General features: G+C 36.9%; 1 protein-coding gene across 1 annotated transcript in view; it reads left to right on the top strand.

The window, feature by feature from the left end:
- C8H8orf34 (chromosome 8 C8orf34 homolog) overlaps nucleotides 1–26,006 on the top strand; it is a 370,490-nt gene that overhangs the window by 223,296 nt on the left and 121,188 nt on the right. The window contains 1 exon segment of the mRNA XM_008518734.2: nucleotides 14,839–14,974. Coding sequence (XP_008516956.2) covers nucleotides 14,839–14,974 — 136 coding nt within the window.

Here is a 26,006-nt window from a genome sequence, read left to right as displayed (position 1 = left end):
TAATCACAGAAGTGACATCCAGTTAGCTTCTCTGAGTTCTACTAGTCAGAAGCCAAGTTACTATGTTCAGCTGATCTTCAGTGGGAGAGGACTATACAAGGGCGTGAGTACCAGAAAGCAGGGATCATGGACCATCCTAGAGTCATCCTGACACAGAGGCGTTCAGAATATTAATCTTTACTTATCTCTTCTTCTTGTTTTCTTTCTCATGCACAGTGCTCTTGAAGGGCCAAGAAATCACAGAGTTCTGAGGGGAAAAGGGACCAGAACATATGTGCTTCTTTAATTGCTTATATAGCAGTATGGTAGGTTGATGGTATGGCTATAAGCCTGAGGCGTTCATGCTCCCAAAAGACATTGTAATAAATGGTCATGGCAGAAAATATTTCATAAGGAAGGTGAATCTCAAGGTGGAATCTTTGTTTTATTAATCATGGTGTTGAGTGGGGATGCAAACTGAGAGTGAGTTCAATTGTACTTCAAAAGGACAATAGATGAAACCGAAGTTAGGAAAGGTAGGGGAATCAAAAAAGAAGGTGGGCTGCAAAATACGGAGCAGCCACATGGAAGAAAATCTGAAGAAAGATCCAAGATACTTAAAGGTGATTTGGGGGAAGTTTTGATGTTGTAAAGTTCAATTTAACTCTCTCTTCCATAGTCTCGTGAAATTTCCAGTGAAAATTTCCATTAGTTAGGTATCATTTGGAGTGAGGGTATATGATGAGATACTGAGATTGGTGTTAAGGACAAAAGTAGAGCAGCCCTAGCAGACTGTTATCTTTGTGTAACATAGAGTTAATGAGTAATGTAGTGTGAATAAGGTATTGTGCTATGGTTTGGAAAACATTGACTTAGTGTTCAAATCCAGGCTGCACCGCATACCAGCTGTTTGACTTGATCAAACTGAACTCTAATTCAAATGTCAGATCCCATAGGCGGAACTTGGCTTACCCTGTTGTTTGGCCTATAATTTAAACTCCTTTAAAAACTGCCCAATGTCCAGCCAACACTCTATTTTCTTATACCTACCCATTTTATTCATATATGATTCCTGCCTGTAATGCAGGTAAATAGGGTCTACAACACCCCTTGAGCAGGGATTCTCAACCTCAGCACCATTGACACTAAGGCTGGATAATTCCTTATTATGAGGGGTTGACCTCTACCTGCCAGACGCAAGTAGTGTCCACCCTTCCCCTCCCCCACCAAGTTATGACAACAAAAAATGGCTTTAGATATTGTCCAATGTCTCCTTGTGGTGGAGGGAGGAAGAAATCACTCATGGTTGGCAACCACTGCTTTAGACAGTTGTCGTGTGTGACAAAATAAGTTGCAACATCTGAAAGTACCTAAAAGAGTCATAAAAATATAATAGGCATTCAACAAATGATAGTTTTTCTCTAAAACTTTGACTTTGGAGAGTAGTGTCTTACACATGGAGTTAACGAAATATAAGTTCATTGAAACATAGAAGGCAAAGAATACTGTGTTAATAGTAATAACTTAACACTAATTTGACAAATCATTTGTTGTAGATGTTTGGATGTATATATAAAAGCTGAACATCACTTCTAAAGACAGACCAGCCAAGCTTCAATTGCTGTATCTTCCAATTAAGACTGTGTGCCTTGGGGAAGTCCTTCAGATTTTCTAAAGGACCTCATCGATAACATATCTTATCTATAAAATGGAGATAATAGTGACACGTATATTATGATGTTGAATGATTCTTTCACTCATTCATTTAATATATAGCTAAGGAGCATCTTTTGTGTTCCAGGGACTGTGTAGGAAATGTGAGACAGTCTCTGCCCTCCTGGAAAGTTATTAATGAAGAGTCAAATGATGAACAGATAAATATATAATGTAATTCCAGGACATAACAAATGTTATGGAGATAAAGAAGGATAAACAGGATAGAGAATGATAGAAGATACTCTCTTAGCTACAGTAGTCAAGGAAATCTCCCCTTAAAAAGTAATATTTGAGCAGAGACTTGAATGAAGGGAGAGAAGCACAGTATGATCATATCTGGAGGAAGGGCATCCAGGCGGAGGACATAGCAAATTCAGAGACCTGTGAAAATTAACATTCTTGGCTTGCTAAAGGCACAGAAACAGGCTAGCGTTGCAGTATAGGGAACATATTGTATAGCCAATTTGTACATTTTTTTCTTATCACCAAATACCCATTCTTTGGGAAACTCAAAAAATTTATCTAATGTAGGAAGTGAGATGAGGTTCGTAGGTGATATCATGCTGCATAGCATATTATTAAAGAATAGTTCCATAAAGGCAACGAGCCAAGAAAATGGAACAAAGTTGAAAATGGTCTTGTAAGATTTCCTTTGGGGTGGCAGTGTTTTGTGGCTTGAAGTGTAAGAGATGAGAACGGCATGTGAATTCCAAGAAGGCAGCACAGAATGGAAAGTGGATTTACAATGTGTCAGACAGGGTGGCAACATCTTGTGGCATGTGGCTCGAATGTCAGTGATGGGAAAGTTATGTCCTGTGCCGGCTCCTTGCCTGTGGCACACCACAAGGGAGAGTGACTCGGCAACCACAGCCAAAATACCTCAGCAGCAATTTGAGTATATGACCGGCCATGACCTTCTTCTTTTTTATTTTTCCTACAATTTGATTCATTTTTTTAATTTATCCCAAAGGACTGAACATAAGACAGAAATAAAGAGAGTTTGGAGGGAACAGGAAAGGGGATAGCTATGAGACTTAATGCCATTTTTAGATTAACCATGTTGGATTTAGAATCCCAACAAACGTGATGAGCATAATGAAATACTTTTTTTTTTTACTTTTTTATGCCCTTTTAGTTGGTTAAAATTTGCTTCATTGAGAATATTGCGTGATGGGTTGAACACATCAATTATCAATAGCACAAGGTTCAGAGAGGGAAGGTAGCCAAGTGCAAAGGAAGTAAAATGGAGGACAGTTGAAGCAAAAGAAGTCTACAATGCCAAGGGCTTCGTGAAGGAAGAATGCAGTCAAAGTTAAGACTTAAGCAAAAATAAAGACAGAATACAGGAAAAGAAAGATGAGGAGAGTGGGGGTGGAAGATCTTGTCAACGCAAAATAACCAATAACCATTCCATAGGTGAGAGAAATAAGGTGAGTTTCGCTTGAGCTTGAGCGGGGATTATAACCTGGGAAGGCCTTAGAAAGCGTTCCAGAGGAACATGGTTTTCAGTACAGTCATATCTTTTTAGAAGAAAGAACATACATAAAAAACACCGAGGAGACATTTTCAAAGTTTCCCAAAGAGGTATTTAGTTGCAAATTAGCAGGTCAACATGATCCTGATGTCAGGAAAGAGAATAATAGGGGCATTACCAATAGGGCATAGGAGGGGGAGTATGCATTCTTCTCTTCAGAGTGCATTCTTTACCTCAATGATTAAAGCAGACGTACAGTATATGTTTGATAGGCCATAAGTCAGGCTTCTTTGTTCAAGCCAAATCAGTTTTGAACCCGAATAGTTACTCCATATACCTTAATATGTGAAAATCTCTTGTCAATGTCAATCATCCAAGACTCCTTACATTTGAAATTCAAGAAAAAATTAATCGTAAATCCTGAGTTTAATCACTAATATCAAATCAATTTAGTTTTGTATATTTGTGCCATGTATGTAAAGTAAACTGAGTTTGGGCAGAGTCAACTTTACTAAAGGGAAGTTTAGAGCATGGATACAGAAAACTTAGCTGCTAGCATTGGGGCTGTAGCAATGAGCATATGAATTTATCATACTCTCTCCAAAGGGCTTATTTTTAGTTAGCAAATCATGTAATCAATGCAGGAACACTCATCGAAATGAGCTCAATTAATGCGTGTGGTCTGAATTAAAAGTCAAAATATGGTACAAAGTAAAGTTATTAGGTTTATGGTCAAAGTTCTTTAGCAATCAACAAAGTAATACAGCGCACATAGGGACTTCTAAACTTAGGACTTTATTCATTTAACACAGAGCCTGTGGGAATATAAAACATTATATTAAATAGGGTTAACAATAAAATAGGGAAGCAGAAAGAATAAATGTAAGTGCAATGTATCACCTGCAGTGGCTGGAAGAATGCTTCCTGGGATGGTGCCGAATAGGGCCCGCCATCATTCTATAAATAAACCACTGGGGTGAGAAAATGCTTTCTCATTATTGAGAGGTATTAATGATATGAGGGCGTTAGCCAGAGACACATCCCAGGGGAATTAAAATGGAGTAAATATAATTTTAAACAGTAGTTAAAATGATAAGCTTTTGTAAGATTTTGCAGTGGTTTTCACATTTGAAAAAAATTAAACATTGTTACCCATTACCCTACAAAAATTAATAATTTACCTAATCCCAGTCCTTTGGATTAACCAACCTTTCCCCATAACTACCTAGACACTGGCCTTGCCTTGTTCATGTCCACACTCTCGACATTTTGCCTGGTTTGCCTCACTTTCTCTTTTCCAGTTGTGTTCCTGACGCCTCTGCTTCTAAGCTCCTTGCTGATCTTCTGTCCACAGCCTCCCCCACTGCTCCTCAAATCTGCTCCCTGCTACTATTCTTCTGACACTGTCTCTGGATTTCTGTGCTGATCACAATGTGTCCTCACTTCAGTTAGGGCTTTCAGTTATACCAGGCCAGTCTGCGCACATAACCCTATCCAACATGCATCCACACGCCTGGAATTTCAGTTATTTTTATGAAAGAGAATTGTTCACAACATCTGTCCGTCAAACCTTCAGAGGATGACAAGAGTTTCAGGAAAAAGTCAATTTTTTGTGTGTATACTGTATAACATACAATTATCCTGTGAAAATTAAGAAAAATAAAGATGCACTCTGATGCAGAAACCAGACTTTGGGTAGTGTTTGGAGTTGAATTTGTTAGAAGCACTAGTATTTTCTTGCAGACTGGAAGGAGAAAACCACTCCCAGATGTCTTAATTTTTCTGACTAACAGAAAAGCCTTCACAGTTCATATAATGATGGGTTCAATTAGCACGAGTCTTGTGATTCATTTGCAATCTAAGCAAACAAATTCCAGACTAGAAATTTTTACAAATGTTTGTGGTCATCATGTGTTTGGCTCTTAATGGTCACAGAAATTAAACAGGAACTGGTAGCTAACAAAGAGCATCTCAGGAAGTTTCTTGCTCCTTTCAGTTAACAATAGGAGGCATAAGGGCTGACCCTGTGCCTGAGTGGTTATGTTCTCGAGTTCCACTTCAGTGGCCAGGGGTTCGCCAGTTTGGATCCTGGGCGTAGACCTACACACCGTTCATCAAGCCATGCTGTGGTGACATCCCACATAGAAGAACTAGATAACTTACAACTAGGATATACAACTGTGTGCTGGGGCTTTGGGGAGGAAAGAAAAAAAAAAGAGGAAGATTGACAACAGATGTTAGCTCAGGGCCCATCTTCCTTGCCAAAAACTGCATAGCTTTAAAATAATAATAGAAGACATAGGATATATGTAAATTTAAATTTACAGAAACATTTTCTGTTTACTTACTAGTCTAATCACTTTCTTTGTTTGTTGGTCTTATGTGGTCAAGGAAAGTAAATACTGTAACATACTCTTTCTTATGTTATTAGAAAGAGAAACCCACAGCATTTAAATTTCACAAGACTTCTCTTTTTTTTAAAATGCAATTCTAATCTACGTTTTTTTAAACTATAGTTATTCTAAAAAATTATTGCCTGTAATTTCTGATATCTACCACTTTGTTCTACTATTTATGAATTTGGTTAAGTGGTACTATTCTGATGGGCTGAGAAAGAGTGCACAACACATGTTCAAGGCATGATGGTAGAAACAGAGAAGCAATGGAAGCATGAACTTACCATCCCTCTTCTACCTTTCAAGCAGAAATTGTCCCAGTAAAGTGAATTATGTTTTTTTTCCATTCTTTCTTCCCTATATTTAAGGAAATATAGCTGTCTCACATTAAAAAAAAGTTTTCATAAATATTTTATTTAAACTTGTCTAATTTCCTATATGTTTTCTTAACATTTGTTGTATTTTGAATATTTCACTCAAAATATATAACATCTGCTTAAAATATTTGACCAAATCAGCTCTATCAACGTAAGTCAACAAACCAATTGTAATACCGGGAAGAACTGCCATGTAATTCTTGTGTAACCCGTCACTGAATCACTGTGAAGTGACTTGTGTTTGAAAAGCTTTTAATTTTTGTTATAAAGTTCCCAGAAACAGATGTGAAAATTCACTCCTATCCCACATTGTCTGGTTCAAGCAGCTGTAAATTATTTCATGGATTACACTTGAATGACATGAAAGTCCTGAGATTATTTCATCTAGGCAGCTGTTATTTCCTTAAATTAAATCAACACAATTCTTTGCTTGATTAATTCTTGGTCATTTCGATTGTATAAAGATAAAGTGCTCACATGTCTTTAGCCATAAATTAGTTCATTTTTCTCAGTAGTGTCCCTATGACTCAAAAGTGCATCACAATTTTATAGACTACCTTTAAAAATAATTACTGCTTTGATCTTTCTATTGTGAAAAAGAATAAGTTTGGTACTCTCTTCTTTTAAATTATAATATTCACATTTCATTTGTAAAGGAAGTTAGACATAGGAAGTGTTACTGCTTGATTTTAACTGCTGGGTTGATAATTGTATCAGCTTTTCTCAGCCATATGGTCTATAGCTCCATTCCACACTCCCTCCCTAGCTCCAGATTCATCCTTCTAACTGTCTACTGAACATCCATATGGATCTCCTGAAGATAGTGCCATCTCACCATGTGCGAAACCAGAGGTATTCTCTCTTCTCGTATTCCCTAAAAGTGGTGATATGGAGAAACCTGTGAGGATTTCACATTCAATCGTTCACTACAACCTGTTGAATCTTGCTCTGAAACTACCTTCCAATATATTTCTTTCTCTTCTTACTGTTGCTTTCTTGCCCCAGGTCCTCAGCTTATACATGCCCTACCGCTACAGGCTTCTTCCTGCCTCCTCTCCCTGTTTCCAGTTTTTACTTTCCCAAATGGCTGTAGGCAAGTGAAACAAATGTATTCCTTCAAACACCAATTTTCCAAAAACCAATTCCACATAAAGATCAATTTGTCAAATAATCAATTAACCAAGTTTATCGAATTATACAAAAGTGTTATAGTTAGTAAATATCAATGAATGCCTGCTCTGTGCTAGACATACTTCTGAGACACTGAATTATGACAGTAAATGAGAAAGAGTTCCTATCTTGAGGTATCAGAAAAGAAATGGATTTTTAAAATAGATGAATAATGATAGGGGAGTGTATGTGTGTGTCTGTACATGTACATGTATGTTTATGTTTAAATATGTGTGTATTTATATAGTCAAGTAATGATAAGGACTATGGTAGAAAAAGTCAGATAGGAGGATAGCAAGAAATCAAAGTAAACATTCTTTTGAATAGAGTCAATGAATATGATTATATTATTCTCATGACTATTATGCTTGGATATATTCAATGAATGTGTTCTTATTTGCATCACTTTAAGAAAATGTTTATTTAGTCTAAAGATATATAGGATAATTTTTAAAATATAATTTTTATTAATATATTCATGAAATATATATTCTAGTATAGCACTGTCCAATAGAAATATGTTAGCCACATTATATCATATGTAATTTAAAATTTTCTAATAGTCATATTAAAAAAAGAAACAGGTAAAATTAATTTTAATAATGTTTTGTTTGACCTAGTATATCCAAAATATTATTTCAACATGTAGTCACTATAAAAGTTATAAATTAAATATTTTGTATTATTTTCTTCATACTAAGTCTTCTAAATCCTGTGTGTATTTTACTCTTACAGCATCTCTCAATTTGGACTAACCCACATTTTAAGTGCTCCACAACATGCAGTTGGTGACTAATGAATTGGATGAGATGGTTCTAGAATATATTGACTATATTAAATATATTCTTGATATTTAGTTGACATATAGTTGCATATTCTTAAATAAGAATATATTGATGAGAAATGCTTTTATAGTTATGAGTAGTAACTCATTTACTGAATGTATTAGTTGAACACATTCATTTCAATGAAGAATATTTTATAGATTATATTATTCATAATATTGACCATGTTTAAAAAGAATATTCCTAAATGTAATTTTTTACAAATTTAGAAAATTTTATTTCCATAAATATACCTACAGTTATCTTTTTAAAGCACAGATTTGGTCACTTTATCCCCCTTCATCTTCTGAATATCTTAGAGAATATTTAGGAAAAAGGCCCAAAAAAGGGAAGGAAAAAAGAAAAGAAAGAAGGAGGAAAGGAAGGAAAGAAGGAAGGAAGGAAGACAGATTGATACCGTTGATGTTCTAAGATTCTGAGTTTTCTATATTTAAAAAATATTCCCGGCATTTCCTTCCTTGACTTATTCAGTAATGAAAATTCCTTGGACAGGATATTACTCAAATTCTTTCATTTGTTTTTCTTTCTACTCTTTCAAGTTATGCAAACTTTCCAAAATTTCCTAAGTTTAGACATTTCTGTTTCCTTCTCTTGCTCTTTTAATCCTAGACACCTGCTCCGTTTAATAAAGTTAATCAGGAAAGGGAGCTATGGAGATCTAGATTTGTATTTTATTTTTGTTCTTTGTAAACTCAACATAGATTATTACTATCCTTCCATGACTAAACAGGATGCAGGATTCTTGATAGTTGTATCACCATTTAGAGCTTGGTAACTACTTGATAGTTATTAGGAGCTCATTGACTTTCCTTGATGGAATGAATATTGGTAAAGGAAGCATGAAAGAATGAATATTTCTCAGAGTAAGGCCTCTCCTAAGACTTCGGGAGTTAGTTTCACTGCCACCATCACAGCTGCATCTGATGCTTTCACAGCCAGAGCAGTTGCCGAGGCAGTTTCAGCTTGCAGGATGCTGAAGTCTCCAAGGAAAAAGCAAATGAACTCCAGAAGGCTTCTTCCTCTAGAATTCTCTTTTTCTCCCATACTGTGATGGTTGTTCTGAGTTGGAAAAAAAGAAATGATACCCAGATGGGTATGGGGTGGCTAAGCCATCTTTAAAAATGCAGTCCTAAAATTCATGTCCTATTACTTTCTCTACATATGTCAAACAACTTACGAATGCTTACGTAATTACCATGAAGCTCCATACCCCTATCCTTTATCTTAGTAGTAGGAAAATGGTGCAGAGGCAAGTAGAAAGATGAGTGTTTAGGCCTTTGAACATGTCCTCAAATGTAAGGAATAGCCATCGTGTCTGGACTCCCTAGCACAGAAGGAACCACATAATTTCTTCATGGCACTGTGAAGAATAACTCAGTACTCAGTTCATTAATAAGTCAGTGTGGTGTGCTTTGCAGCTCCAAAAATAAAACTGAGGAAGCAACTTTTAGGTCTAATCCACAGCAATATGGTCACCAAAAGATTGTTGCTTCATTAAAAAAAAAAATGTTCTTTTAAACATTCAATTTCATCTTTTTCATGGTATCAGATATACCCTAAATCCATCATAGAACTGTAATGAGAATATTTGCGAGAAGCTTAGATTTAGATTAAACCTGAGAGATCATTTAGTACAATGCTTCTGCAAAATTCTAAGTCATCCACCAGAAATAATTATTCAGTGTCTGCTTTAATCACTTCTGAGGATGGTGTACTCACATTTCCCACATGGCGCTGTACAGTATGCCTTTGAATAGCTATAAATGTTAGAAGATTGTCATGTTGGCTCACAAATGTGCTTCCCTCTCCTTAGACCTGTTTCTTCTTTGGAGCTGCCAGGGGAGCTCTGTATGATAAACCTTTAGTTATTTGAAGGTTGCCACTATGGAATCCATGAAGACCATCAAATGAGAACAAGCAGATGCTGTGTTTTTGGAGCTTCTTATAGCAAAGGAGTCAGCCATCATCATTGCATTTGCCAGAGACCCAAAGGCAGGCAGGGAAGTGGGAAAGCTTTATAATGAAAAAAAAGCGGGAGGCAGGGCTTGAGGTATATGCTGACTGGAAGTTCTTGGCATGGGGAGACTGAAGGCGGGCTCACTAGATGAGGACTATCTTTTTCAATTGGTTTGGGGAGCGTCTTTGGCTTTCTCTGGTTGGTTCTGAGCTGGAAATGGGGGCGAAAGGAGAGAAGCTGGCCTTTATTAACCAAGACCTGAATGTTTTGATCCAACTGCTGCAGAGGTAGTGTGACTTCACTGGTTGATTCTAGCAGACTGTGTGTGGGTCAGGGTTCTAATGTCATATATGATCTATCCACTGTCTGTTTATATATTCAATCTTTCAGTCCCCTCTTTCGGCCATTCTCTCCCTTGCAGGAAGTTGGGCAAAGGTAAGACTAGAGATCCAGATCTTCACTGCTTGATAATTGTCCACTTGTCTCCATAGTCAATTGTATCACAAGAGTTTCTTAATCTTTTTGATGTTGAATTATCGTGGTGACCATCTGACGGAAAAGTGGCTTCATAGAAGCATTTAAGATGTGTATTAAGCGTTAAGATGATAGAGTTCAACATACTGGCATCATGACTACTATCACAAAAACAAGAAGCATTAAAAATCCGTTTAAGGTGCTATGGAACCAAGAGTCTGAATTGTCCAACAAAGGCCATGAGAAAACTCCTACAGATCACAAGGATCAACCTTAGAAAGCCAAGTAGCTTTTTTTCCTTAAGGCAATATATAGCCTTTTTTACCTTTCCTGTTTCACTGAGCCAAGTACAGCAAGAGGTATTAGCAATGGCGTAGATACCACCATGATTAGTGAACCAGAAATCTAGATTGTCCATCACTACTCTTGCCAAGGAATTGAGACTGATCTGTATTCCATCTAGGGTAGAGGTGTATCATTCAGAATTTCTGCCAGAGTTAAAATGATACATGTCTTACAGTCTTTTGTTTGTACGATTCCTATTATTGGAAACACTTTGATTGTTTGCATAAACAATGAATCAGTAACTCTCCCAGGTAAAGTGCCTGAATAATCAAAGGTAGCCTCGTGTTGGAGCTTGAATCTGAATTATAATTTTCAGCTTTGGTAATTTATAGAATTAGGGCCTCTTTGTACAGATAAGTTTTGTGATACTATCCTAAAGTTCATGAGATATTAGTATAAAGCAAGCAAGATTAGCCATCCTGGCTGCAAAGGAAGTAGTATCTGGTAGGAACACATAGGTATCCAGGAACAAAGAAATTGTTCATGATATGATGTTGGAAGCAAGGCCTTACATTAGCTGCATAATCTGAGATTGGGTTTAGAATGATTATGCTCTGATCTAAAAATTTTAATAAGAGAACAAAAGAGAAAAAGGACCAGTATGGGTGAGTGACAACCAGGAGAATATAGAAAATGAGAAGAATGATTTTAAGTAAGCGGATGAATAGCAAAATAAGAACTAGTCGTGAGTTTTGATCCAACATCTTGGGCAGAAGCTGTCCACTGTCTGAGGTCATCAGACTGTTCTGAAGATCTTGGATCTTCTATAAGGAAGAGCAGCTTCTAGAGAATCTCTGAGAATCCTTGGTCTGAGATTCCCTATTGGAATAGGCTTCCTGTTTGTTGATTCTGGATAGCTTCTTTAGTTGTGAAATGTGAACCCAAGGATTTACTCAAGAGAGTTTTATTTACATATTTATTATTAACAGTATCTGATAGAATCCCTTCCAGTGAGGTTCAAGAGCAGTTTTCCTCTGATGTGTCTTCCAATAGATGAAATCTCATAGTTGAATATCATAAAGAAGCTGTTTGAGAAGATATTTTGGGGGCTGGCGTGGTGGTGTAGTGGTTAAGTTCACATGCTGTTGTTCAGCAGCCCGGGGTTCACAGGCTCGGATCCTGGGTGTAGAACTAGCACCACTCATCAAGCCACGCTGTGGTGGCATCCCACATAAAATAGAGGAAGGTTGGCACAGACATTTGATCAGCAAGTCTTCCTCAGCAAAAAAAAAGAAGATATTTTGAACGTGAGCTTAACCTGTTGGCGATAGGACTGGGTATAGTACAGGTGTCTCTTGCAATATTTTGCAATTTCTCTGCACAGTAGGGCAGAGTTTAGTGTCATAGGTAAAATCCTTAAGCACATGGGCCCTCCAGTTACCAGTTCACAGGGAAATAAAGAGTGAATACCTGAAGGAGTGGACCATACCAACTTAAAGGCAAGTGGGAGTACCTTTGACCAAGGGATTGCAGGATTTCTGAAAGTTTTGTTAATTTTATTTAAAGATGTTGTTGATTCTTCCCATCTTTCAGGAAGTTTGTAGGTGGTAAGAGCAGCATGGTTTCTGAGTAAGGGGGGTAATGCCCTGCGAAATTCTTTTATAATGTTTCTCGTGAAGTGTATGCCTTGGGCACTTGATATAAAAATTTGTATTCTCAAGATTGGAAACACAAAATCAAGCAGAATTTTAGCAACTGTAAAGACTTTTTGGCCAAGGGATGTTTTGATCCTTCTTGAAAATAGACATACAATAGCTAAAACATATTCAAATCTCATGAAGGGTGGAAGCTGTGCAAAATCCATCAAAGGTGTTCAGAGGGCCCTTGAAGCTTTGCTTCCTGGCCATATCCCACCTTTACAGTTTTTCTAAAATTATGTTGTTGACAAGTGACACAAGACTCAGAAATTATCTCAACTGTTTTTAAAGTTTCCCCAGCTATGTTGATTTAAGATGCTCCAATTTATCCGTACGGTAATGAGTAGTTTCATGGAGAACTCTACCTAATATCCATTTGAAATCATCTAGTGCCACTAAGCGGCTGTCTTGAGAGTACCAATGATTATTTGAGTGAAGCTGGAACTGTATTTTTTCTATTTTTCTTTTCAGAATAAGGGGCTAAATGATATTTTGTAATGGTCTGTTTGAATTCTTTAAGAATTTATCCTTTAAGAGTTTAGATAGGCTCCTAACCTTGGTTAAGTCTGCTTATTTGGCAAAATGAACTGCTAGAGTATTTCCTTTAGTTTCCATTTTATTTCTTTTTTCCATATTATTTTATTTCTCATATTTTGAGCTGCAACTTTTATAATAGCTACCTCTTTATCAAGTAGGAGTGCATCTAACATTGTCTTAAACATCTTATCCATTTTTGATGGGGGTTCCAGCAGAGTTAAGAAGCCCTTTGTTTCCAAAGCATCTCAAAGTCATATTAAAAAAACAAAAAAGCATACATTGTATATATATTCGTCTGTTTACTCTGTGGTCTTTGGCTAGTCAACAAGTTCAAATAAGTGCAATAATTCTGCCATCTGGGCTGATTCTACTTCAGGTAGAGGATGGTATTCTAAAGGCAAAATTAAATTGGTGACAGCATATTCTGTTCAAGTTATGAGGTGTCTATCAACAAATAGTAAGTCAGAACGTTCAATAGTAGTCCTTAACACTGAGTGAGGTACAGCAAATTCCCTAACTGAAATAAGAAAACTATGAAGTTGCCTTCTCCTGGTAGGGACAGGAGAGGGGCAGATCAGGGTGTTGCAGGGGTGAACAGCAGTGTGAGAGGGAGAGACTAGGAGAGTCTCAGGTTAATTAGCTAGATGGAAAGTGTTGTGTTCCCAGGTAGTACCAATGTCTGTACTGCATGAGGAACCATGAGATCAAGAGGGGAGCCTATAGCTAGTTCAACAGAAGCATCAAGGCCTATTGCCCTAAAACAAGGGAATAAACCTTTGCAACCAGGTCAAGACAATGTGTTTTTGATGATTCTCTTAAAGTCAAGTTAAAGTCTAAAGTCTTCTCCAGATTACTTATGTGCGAGTAGACAAAAGAATTTTTAGTTGGGGATGTCTATGGAAGCAGTCTGTTGACCACCGTTTTGCAGATTACAGGCCTGTTCATGATTTGGACTAAGAGTAGGTACAATCTCAGGAAAATTGACACTTGTTGTTTGCAATATCCAGTTAAACCTGGAAAGCCTCTCAGTTGTTTTGTGAGGCATCTAAGTTTGGGTCATCTAGAGCCTTATTCAGAGAGAGTGATTTTCCTCCTTCTGTAGATTATAACCTCAATAATGGATTATGTTTTGGCAATGTTATAATTTATCTTTTGAAACTCTATGTCTCTTTTTCGTTAAGGCTGAGAGCAAGTAACTGAAACCCTTTTACAAAATTCCTTGTTCTGTGAATAACATGGGAGATCATGTACATATTGTGTCAGGACTGAATTACAAGGGAAATTTAGATCTTTTAAGTCTTGATTGAGGACCTGGGAAAAATAGGAGGGGGCTTCAGTGAGCCCCCGGGACATGACTCTCCGGGTATACTATTGTCCTCCCCAAGTGAAGACAAGTGGAAAGATTTTGAATGAAAAAAGACAAGGCTTCAGATATGTTCTCATTGGAGGTTGTTGGATGGGGAAGCCAAAGGTAGACTATTTACAAGCAAAGGAACTTATGTAATTAGTTTGGGAGCATATTTGTCTTTCTCTGGTTGGTTCTGATTTGGAAGCAAAGGCAGAAAGAAGGAAGCTGGTGGTCAGACCAATTCCTGACCATTTGGGGCCAATTGCTGCAGAAATTGTGGATTGGCTTCTCTGGATGGTTAGAGCAGAGGGTGGCGTCATGTTCTACAGTCCTATATGGTGTACCCATTGTTCAAATGGATTCAGTCTCTCACCATTTTTCCCCTGTAAATCTCATATAATTTCTCTCCAACTACGTCTAGAAATGATTTGAGAAATAATTGATGCATGAGGTAAGATTTTTGCAAAGCAGAAATATAATGTTTTACTTAACAAACTACTAGCAAATTCCTGAAAACGTGCACTTTTCTCCTTAATACTATTAGAGTTAATTTTTTTCTCTGTAATTGTTTATATTGTTACAGAGGATCTTGATGATTTAAGAATGGAGGGAGTAACTACCCTGGTACCTTCTGGGAGCAAATTTAACCAAAGTCGTGCTACTCACCCTGCTGAACCTCAGGCCAAGGTCACACTGAACATCTGTTCAAGGTGTGCCAGGTAAAACAAATAATAGGTATAGTATATGTAAACGTGATCTTGATTTTTAAAATCTAGGATATTGATGCAAAGTGTGTCCTCCTCTGTGTTAAGAAAATCTTTTCCTTCCAGTTATCTTTTGTGCTAACATTGGCCAGGGGGTTAGTCATGCAGTTTATCCTTATGCCCAATGCCACTCAGACCAACAATGAATCAAAGAGTTTAGATTGTCTCCACTTCACAGTTTGAGACTATTTTCCGTCTTTTTGTCTCTGAATTTCATTTGCTGTTCTGCCCTTCTGTTCCCTTTCAAAGGAAGATTCAAGGGGCTCTGAAAGTTCAAAGCCACTTTTAAAGCACCTGCATAAAGGACAAGTGTGCCCAGGTACAGTGTAAGATCTGATATGATTGGCCTCTTAACCTGCTCCTCATCCTGTTCACCTCCTGGAAAGAATTTAATCAGCTTGACGCTTTTCCGTGTTGGCAGCTGGAAGCAATCTTTGCATGTACCCTATGTGGCCAAAGAAGTAGCTTAAGCTACTGCCAAGTCAGCTCCCGGTGCTAGTCTAGCAGAAACTCACCAAATAGCTAGAATTCATTCTTTTGTGGAAACTAAATCTCATTTGCAAAGAGGCTTTTAAGCCTGTTTAAATGATAAAACAAGCCTTCTAACCCTTATGTAAATGGTGCAGATTAGCAAGAACAATGCACTGGCTGGCCAGTTTTATCTCCTTTTCTTTATGTCTAGCTGTTCCATGGTGCTGTTGGAGAGGGGATTAGCTGCTTGGAAATAGGGAGGGGGAACGTGTAGGAAAATCAAATCACATTTTTGTGGCTTTTCTTCTTTCATTTTACCCCTTTAGAATTTTTATTTTAATTGTCACAGGCTCAGAAAAACAGAAAGGAAACCTCTTAGAAAATCAGGGGATATTATTTGAGACCGTTAAGAGAAATGCCATAGTTCAGTGAAAACATCAAGGAAAACGTTGCTGCAGATAAGTAATATTTGGATGAGTTGACTTTTTGATTAGGGGTGTGAAGAAAACTGCTAATATTTATGTGATGATACTTAGGCATCCTGAATAAGCAAGGTCATCTAGGGAAGAGCTGTTTGGAAGTTTAAAAAGAACATTCTAGTATATTTGTACATTTACAATTCCACTGGAGAGGGGTTGGTCTTGGTTCTTCATATAATTTGTAGAAGATTGGGCTATGAGGTGCTTGTTTTTTCAAAAGGGAAATCCTATGAAAATGATATGTTTTGTTAAACCATTGAGGATTTGAATTGAGAAAGGTCCAAGCACATACAGTCCTAAATTATTTACCATTCAGCTTCCTGATGATAGAGTTGGATTGTAAATTGCAAGCAACTTGCATTTAAGGTGAACTCTTAACTGAATTTTTTGAAGAAATATTCAAGTAAATAATAATTGGTTACATTTATTGCATTGTTACTATGTACCATGTACTATTCTAAGCATATTAAATATATAGACTCATTTAATGCTCAAATAATGCTGGGAGTTAATTACTATTATCTTCATTTTATACATAAGCAAATTGAAGGATGAGTTGGTTAAATAACTTGTCCAAAGTAACACAGCCAGTAGGTGGCAAAACACAGTGTCAAACCCAGGTAGTATCGCTTGACAGTCTGCCTGCTTATTTTGTTCTCTTGCTAAGTGCCAAGCTCTTGTCTTAAGGTGAAGATGGAAGCCTAAAATAGATAAAAACAATGAGATAGAAAGAGATTTAGGTGTTTGAAATGATGGGAGTGCGTGATTGTTTTGATTGAGAGTAAGGCAATGTTGTACTTTCAAAAGCAAGACAGCAATATATTGATTCAGGGAAATGTGGTAAACGGTGTGCAAGAAGACACTAGGCTGTTGATTTTAGAGTGGCTGCTGTTGCCAGAGTTTAGAGTGGGAAAAAACTATCACTTCTCAGGAACTATGAAGAATCTGAGATTTTTACACTATTTGCAACCTAGCCTGTTAGTCTGCTATTGTTTTATAGATGCTGACAGAAGACATGAAACTCCTGGGTCAGAGACCAAGGACTTAGTACTCACAACAATAACAATTGTCAGAGTATTGGCATTTTCACTGATTCCCTGAGGGCAAATCTCACAGAGTGACACAAATAGAGTAGTAGGTTGCAGTACATAAGAGGAACCCTGAGTTTAGGAAACCTGAATGTTTTCTAATGGGAAGTTAGTGTTGCTCTAGAGAGAGACCCCTTATCTATCTTCCAGGGCTATTTGCTATACAAATATCCCTGAACAGATTATCTGAAACAAAGGCTGTCAGTGTCTCTGATCACAAGATATCTAGAAACATGAGAGACTCATGAAGAATTATTTCCCAGTGCTACTTAGAGTGGACTACTTTTGTAATGCATTGATATGGTTATCAAAATTTTCCACAATTAATTCTCAAACATCAACTTATATTGCTGGCTCACTTTTCCTAATTGCAAGTAAGGCTTTTAAGACTGTGAGAATTATATTTTTTAACCCAGGGCTGAGCAATTATCTGAGGCAGAAATCATAAACTGGAGGACTGTAGGTAGTGTCCAGTTTTGTGTGTCCACATAATACTTAAAAATACCGCTGGGTTGGTTACCAGTTTTATATAAAACTTGGGATTTCTATCTCCTCTTAAAAATCCATACAGGTGATAACACTGGGCCCACATTCTCAAATGATTGCATAGTAGCAACTTCCTCCTCCACACTCTTAGACCCTGCAGTTGTGCTCTAGTTCACCTCAGATTGTCTGTGCACCTTCCCTCATTTACACTACCTGTCTAAAGTCTCTAGGCCTTTGTTTGTAACCTCTGATTTGTAGAAACACTGGGACTCCAAAGATAACTAATGAATTAGGACTGGTGGAATGCAGGCTGAGGAACCTGGCCAGGCTGCTGGGAGAGGGATCTGGTGCCCAGAAGAGGCAGATTCTACCCTCAGGGTACCAGGTTATGGGCAGAAGTTTATGGTAGTCAGACTGTAGTCTTAGAGCAGCCAGGCAATCCCTCAGAACTGAGATAGAGTGAGTCGGTCAGAAATCCACTGCTGCAGACTAGACCAACATGGAGAAAATGATAGCTTTATTTAGAGAACTGTGCCCATTCCCATTACTGTCTTTGTGGGCACTGGTACCTAGCCTGGAAGATAATGAGAGATAATGTGGGCTTCATAGAGGAAGCCCAGACATTGGATTTTGGGTCTGGTATCAGGATTTAATTCCAGTCTCACTGGTTGGAGACAGCGTGGTACTAATGGATAAGAAAGTTTAGGATAATTAATGCCAAATTGTATCACGTACTTGCCAACACCTTTGAAGGCTTCCTGGTAAAGATAGAATGGAAAGACAACATCCTTTGAAGTCTGACAAAGAGATCTAACTAATGTCCACCCTCTAAATTACCTAGTATGTCATCTTGGGAAAAATTACGCAAATATTCAGAAAATCTGGTCCCTCATCTGTGAAATGGAGTTCATGTAATCCTGGAGATACCCTCTAAGGACAATTGAAAGGACTGGACAGGATGATGTCTGCAAAGGCAGCTCGAAAAGTGTTGACAGTGCAAAGGCTATCAAGCAACAGGGGGTTTCCTCCTCTCTTTCTCTCCTTCGTGAGGATAATTACCATGTAAATACTTAAGCAGTTTAAGATGCTTGGAATTTTTTTCCATCTTTTTGATAGGCCCACATTAAAGTGCTCAGGTATTGAAAACAAAAGAGCCTCATTTTCCTTACATTCAGAAATTTCCTTAGGCTTCTGACTTACTAGGGAGAAAACTATGGTTCATCTCCCTGGATTTCTGTGTTCAATAAAAGAGTGTAAGGTGGCAATATTTTTCTTTGTTTGTTTGTTGTTTCTTAGAGTTTTAAGGTCAAGAAATCATTTTTTCTACAGAACTGGAGAGGTAAAATGTAACAAGTGACCTAATGGATGTGTTGTGATCTTGAAATAATACTCTAGTCTCAAGATACTGTCAACAACCTCAATGTAGAGTCAGTGAGACTCAAATAATGATCAGAGTTTCTGCAAAGAACCGATCAATGATCAAGTTAGTGTCAAGTGGTAAAGTCTACTCTTTAGGTTTTCATTTTCCTCAATCTCTTTTTCAAACACTGCACCACTTGTGAGCTACTTATGGAGTCACAGTGTCTAGGAGTGTTTGCTGATGAAATGTCTGGAACACTATTGCTCTTATTAAGCTGAGGCCATCAGTGGAAGGCCGCAGGCTTTTTCATTCAGAACCTGATTGGAAGACATGATCTGTAAGGAGACTGATACATTCTACTGGGGATGATTGAGGGATGTAAGATAATACGAGACCACTGGAGAGACCTCTGCTTTTCAAGAGATCTGAAAAAGAGGAATTTGGTGCACATGAAGTTGCTCTGTAAAGTTCTGTGTTCAGCAAAGTGACTAAAATATCAAGAATGCCAAAAACTTTACTGATTAGCATAGTTACAAGAGAGAAAAAGATTACAGAATTTTTTTCTCTTAAATATTTCACACGTGGTTGGAAAAGTGCAGATGGAAGAAAGCTTGTGTTTTCAAGCTGGAAAATTATTCCAAGGTAGTGTTACTCCCATCACTCTTGGTGGCCTTTCTGATGTGGGCATTGCTGCAATTTGTATGATTTAAACAAAGAGATGACATTGTTTGGCAAGTGGAAAATATATGGCTGATAGATATCTGACCACCAAGATGTATTAAGATTCTAATCCGGAACATCTCAGTTTTTTCTGTCAGATCATATGGGAAAAAAACCATTGGAAAACAACAATTTTAAGTAAATAAAGAATTTCTATGTAGGATATAGTGATGTCCTTATAATTGGTGATTTTGTTCATTACAAAGTAGATTTTTAATATATTTGTTGAATGTCTTGGCTTGACTTTTAGAAGATTCCACCAAGACAGCTACAAATCCTTGAGCGGTATGAGCAAAATAAGTTTCATTTATTGCCTAGGAGTCATAGTAAGTCCTATCAACTAAAAAGTAAAGCGTCGGTAGGTCAATGCAAATGATCGGTAATTATCAGCAAAACTTTTGTGGTTTTAAAAAATAGTGGTCTGCAAAATTGTGAGTTTCAAATTAAATGTCTTTGTTAAATGTCCTGAATTTTCTTTTTAAGATAACTGTTAAGGTACCAATAACAAGCAGACAAATGCTGATACCAAGGCACCAAATTACTATTTCAGTGAAGCTTATAAGCCATTTTTCTGGAAAGACCACCCATTAATTCTGTCCACTCACTGCCTTTTTGAGGAGTTAAATCTTGTTTTTGTGGACTCCTGCCAGGGCATTCCGGGTGGTAAGATGCTATTTGTTTTTGATGATGCAAGTGTTTGTATTCATTCATGCTTGACATCAATAGTGCACAAAAAAAAGGAACTGAAAGCCATTTTAAAAGAAATTGGATTATGGAGAACATACAATGATACTGGCTCACAAACTACAGCATGAGAAGGCTGGGAGGAATTTGTTTCCAAACAGGCTGCTGATTTTTAACTGAGTTGCCTCATGTCATTGCAGCAAAAATTGTTCATCATTTCTCCTAAACATCATGACTTTAAGTATTGGATTTAGTCGGATGTTAACTTGATTAGGCAGACGCAGATCGTCATTGGGGATAGCATGCTACAGAAAAAAAATGAACGTTAACCTTGTAAATATAAACTAATTCCCAACTGTCTGTGTTAAGATTTACTCGTTGACTTGAGAAACCTACATAATTAATTGTATGTTATATTCTGTTTCACTTTGCTATGCATTTTTCCGCTTTTCCCAACTATTTTTGTAAGGTTTAAATTCAGCAAGTTCCCACTGGAAGGAAAGGTGAACAAAACTGACAGGAAGGAAAATGGATAAGGACAAAAAGGGACTGCTGTCACTTGTTCAAAGTTAAAAGTTTTTCATAAAATTGACTTCCTATGCCTAGAGGATTAAAGGGACACATTTGAGTCATGAATACTATACATCACCTACTGCCATGTTTTAAGTGACAGAAATATTTAATTTGAACCAAAATACAATTATGGAGCACACACTCTGTGTCAAGCACTGTAATAAACTCTGGAAATAAAAGTTAACACCTTGACTACTAGGAATTTATATTCTAGCTGGAAACAGACATGTAAACTACTAAGTGCAACCCCAAACATCAGATAGTGATAATGCCGTGGAAAAAATAAAGCGTGGTAAGATGGCCATGTCATGCCAGATGCAATTGATCGTTATTTTATGGGGGCTGTTGCTGCGGGAAAAGTACACAACCTTGGAAATACTGATGTATGACTTTCATTGTTCATTCAAGATCTGCATGAAGAAAGAAATGACAGCAACAAACATCAGTCAGAAGCTGCGAACCATTTCATCTCAGTTACTAACACATTAATTTCATAGTTTTTCCTTTATTTATGAATCATTGCTAAACCCTCCCCATCCTCACTTTTTCACTTTGTTTTGTGATTCATAAAGGAGATGGAGGACCATGGATGCCAGCACGTGTGCACATCCACACACACACACACACACACACACACACAGACACACACACAATCTAGAAAGCTGTTTTCTTGTTATGTGACAAAGAATTGGGGCTTTAGAGCAAGAGGGACCAGGATTGGAATCTCAATTTGGCCACTGAATAACTTTGGGAAATCATTTAAGCTCTCTAAACCTCTGTTGCCCATTTGTAACGTGTAATGATTTCTGCCCATGGGATTATAGTGGAGTGAGGTGGCTAGCTCACTTTCGAACATGGAGTATCCTCTGAAAAACAGAAAGTTTGTTTCAAGATAAAAATAATCATACACATTTCAAAAGAAGTTAAACATACATTTGAAATCCAAGGAAATCACGTTATGTGCTCAGAAAAATGAAAGGAGTATTAAACTGAAGGTCTATGAACACGTCTCAAGGGTTTAGGGAGTAAAATATTAAGAATAATTTTGGTTCATTTTTGGCTAAATATATAAAAGTGTTTTGATTATAGATCAACATTTTCCTCATCATTCCTCTCTGTGTGAATGTACTAGTCTACATATTTATACTATCTATCTATCCATCCATCCATCTATCTCATAAACCCCTTTCCCAAAGCTGTGATGTAAGAGACACTTAAAGGAAATGGATAGCATGAGAGGCAGAGAAAGATGATTTTCCTAATCAGCTTTGCTAAGCAGCAGCAACCTTGAATGACAGCAAAAGTGCTACAGTCAGTACTAGTACACTGGTTTTCCAGTTCATACCAGTAGATCTGAAGTTAGTTTTCTACATCCCCATTTAGGTTGTCAAGACTTTGCTGTGGTCTTCACTCAGGGTAACTTCCTTTTCCTTTATAGACTTTCTGGGCCTTATAGTGTATTCGTGATTTGTGGAAGAGTCCTTTGGGGAAAGCCTAATGCCACCCAGAGAATAAGCATCTTACCATGAGGGAATGGGAATAGCATATTGCCTGGATAAAGTCGATGCTGTCAATTTGTAGATGGGTAAAGAGTCCTAATGCTCCAGTGGGGTGCTAAATGGTACCTGTGGGTTGGCTTCCCCACATAATAATAAGCACAATAGAACAGCACACATAATAAGAGGTAACCATATTAGAAAATATGGGAATAATTAAAATATTTGTTGTTGTTCCACCATGCCTCCTTTACCCAATATATCCCTGGAAAGGGAACCGGAGCCAGGTGAAGGAGGCAGGCCAGTACTTCATTCCTATTCTTTTATCAGTTGATGCACATTTGGGTTGTTTCTGCTTTTGGACCATTAACGATTTATGCTGCTATGAATATATCAATACAAATTTTAGTGTGAACATGTGCTTTCATTTCTCTTGAGTAGATATCTAAGGAGTGGAATCATTGGGTCATATGGTAATTCTATGCTTAATTTTTAGAAACTGCCAAAACTAATTTCTAAAGTAGTTGCATGATTTTACAATCTCACTAATAATGTATGAGAGTCCCAATTTTTCAACATCCTCATCACCTCTTGTTACTGCCTGTTTTTGTTTTTATTTATTTTTTTCATTTTTGCCATCCTAGTGGGAGTAATGTCTTATTTCATTATGATTTTAATTTTCCTAGTGAGTAATGATGTTGAGAAACTTGTCACTTGCTTATTGGCCATATGTATATCTTCTTTGGAGAAAAGTTTACTTCAGTTCTTTATTCATTTTTTAATTGGATTATTTGTCTTTTTATCATTGAGTTGTAAGAGTTATTTATATATTCTGGATACGATACCCCTATCAGATAGCTTGCAAATATTTTTTCCCATTCTGAGGGATCTATTTTAACTTTTCTAATGGTATACTTTGAAGCAGGAACATTTTTGATTTTGATCAAGTCCAACTTATCTATTTTTTCTGTTGTCATGTAGGCATTTGGTGTCATATCTAAGAAGCAATTGCCTAATTTAAGGTCATGAAGATTTATGCCTATGTTCTCTTCTAAGAGTTTTAGTTTTAGCTCTTATAGTTAGAGCTATCATGTATTTTGAGTTAACTTTTATATGTGGTGTGAGGCAGGGATCCAATTTTATTCTTTTGCACGTGGATATCCAGTTCATGCAGCACCATTTGTTGAACAGATTATTCCTTCCACAATGAATTGTTTTGACACCCTTTTCAAAACCATATTAATCATAAAAGTCTGCTTGCTTTCTGATGTAACATTTTCAGTCTTATCTTATACCTTCTAGCACCAGACTTGGAATCAGCCATTTCTCTAAGGATCCCTGTTTTCTTTCAGCAGCACATTTGCAGTAGAGAATAGAATCTGCTCACTCAGGTACATTGTGGGATTGGCATTGTCTTTTGGCTATTTTGCTGAAAAAGGTTAGGTACAGTACAGTAATGTGCTTTATTAAGTAATATGTCTGTAAGGCATGAATTCTTATTGATATTTCCAATCCAATTACAACAGCATAACATTCTTACTTAAATTCTTGGTTCTATAATTGAAACTTCTTTTCTTTTATACTGAAAGCCTTTATTTCTAACAAAATATACAATTGTTTGTTTGCTGTACTGACAACTCAGGAAAATAGATCCCTGATAAAATATAGGGTGTTCCAAAGGTCTTAGTGTTGTTATTAAAGCTTAAAACTGCACTTAGACCTTTGGAATACCCTGTACAAAGTTATGCAAACAATAAAACTACTGAATTAATTTCAAAAATTCTAAGTGGTTCGTTTTGCTTTTAGATTATGTTGCTTACACCAAAGATTTGCAGTGAAGTTACTTGTTTTAGAGTCTATAGAGTTGCTCATTATACCTTACTCTGTGTGGCAATGTCATAATGACTAGTTAGTGAATGATTGGTCCTGTCATTGCCATTCACCTTAATTTGAGATGATTGGTGAACATTCTAATATCCTAAAAGGCTTCTGCTTTTAGCTACTAATCTCTTCTTGGTGGAGATTGTCAGCATCTAAGAGAAAGAAGAGTCCAACTTTAAATAGAAATTAGGAAAAACACTCTAAAATTATATAGCATGGTTTTATTTCAACACCATCTGGTCCATCCACAATTTTTTAATACATATCTATACATAGAAGATTCCTATCTATGATTTTTGCCTGAATAAAAAAAATTGTTTCGTATTATTATTTAATTTCTGGTAATTTAGAATTACTCTACCTTCAATTATTTAATATTGTTTTTAACTTTACTAAATCCTGATGTGTTCTACAAAATTTATAATTTTACTTTTTTTGATCCACAAATGCATTTTCTATTATAATCAAATATATGGATTCACACATATAATATAAAAATCCAAATGATTCTTTCAATTTTCTTTTCCCAGTGCACAAGTCTCCTATTTTTCCATAAGAATATAAGGAAATGCCTTGATTTCTATATAATTTCTATATTTTTATATGAGTAGCCAAGAACAATACATGTAAATATATTGAAACGCTTGAAGTTATGCCTAAAATTCTTTTGACTCATGAGTCAAAAATCAAATTTACTTTGTAAAGTAAACATAAATTCATGCATCTTAATACTAATTAAGAATGTAGTATAATATGTTATGTAACCAGAATATATAAACTATAATACAGTTAGATTTTTAAAAGATAACTGGAAAATGTTTTAGCTATGAAAGCTATAGACCGTACCTCAAAAGCTTTCATGGAAAGTTTTCTAAATGTTTAATTTCCAGATTATCTGGGTTTTCTAGAAGCACTTATAAAATACAGTGGTGCTGCATTTATTACGCATTTCAGCCTTTGACCATGTTGAAGGGTCCTGTGCCCGGTGTCTCCACAGCTTCCTCAGATTTCCCAGGCATTACTCCGCAGGAGAACTACACCTATGTTAGATACTAAAGAGGATTTCTCCACAATCCACATGCATTTGCTTTGACTGATGGTTTCTATAAACCTGCAAAGACTGTGACTTATTGGTGAGGGCAGCTGGACAACTGTGAGTGCAACATAGAGAAATCCATGCTGGGCACACTCTGTAAAGGAGCTCTATCTCTGGAAATAGCACCCAAGATAAGTGCAGAAAAGCAGAACACTCTTATGGACCTACTTCTTCCCATTCTCAACATCTTGATACCTGAAGTGTAGAATTTGACAGTAGTGCCAAGAGCTGATGAGGAGGAGAAGATGAAAAGGATTGTAGTGACTTAAAAATCTCGTAGTAGTCTCTTTGAAGAAGTGTCTCCAGGAAAAATAAATTTGCTTAAGACTGTTAGTCTTTCAGCAAGAAGAATTCCTCAAAATGTTGAGGATATTGGGAGCAACACCCGTAGTCAATTAAATATGAAGCCAAATGATTTCACCTGGTTTTCCCCAGCTCTTGTTGAGTTCACTGATGGTACTGTTGCTGTTAGTTTATTCACGGAGCCAAAGCCAGGTTTGAAGTGGCTCTGTTTTTGTTTGCTTGTTGGTTTGTCTTTCCCTGGTGAGAGGAATGACACAGGGAATGGTTAGTTGAAGATGCACATGGGTTCAGTTTATGATTCTTACCTGAAACAACAGATTTTTGGTCTGAAAACTGCTCAGGTATGAATC

Source organism: Equus przewalskii, chromosome 8 (assembly GCF_037783145.1).
Source record: "Equus przewalskii isolate Varuska chromosome 8, EquPr2, whole genome shotgun sequence".
NCBI lineage: Eukaryota > Metazoa > Chordata > Mammalia > Perissodactyla > Equidae > Equus > Equus przewalskii.
This window is presented reverse-complemented; position numbering and strand designations above follow the sequence as displayed.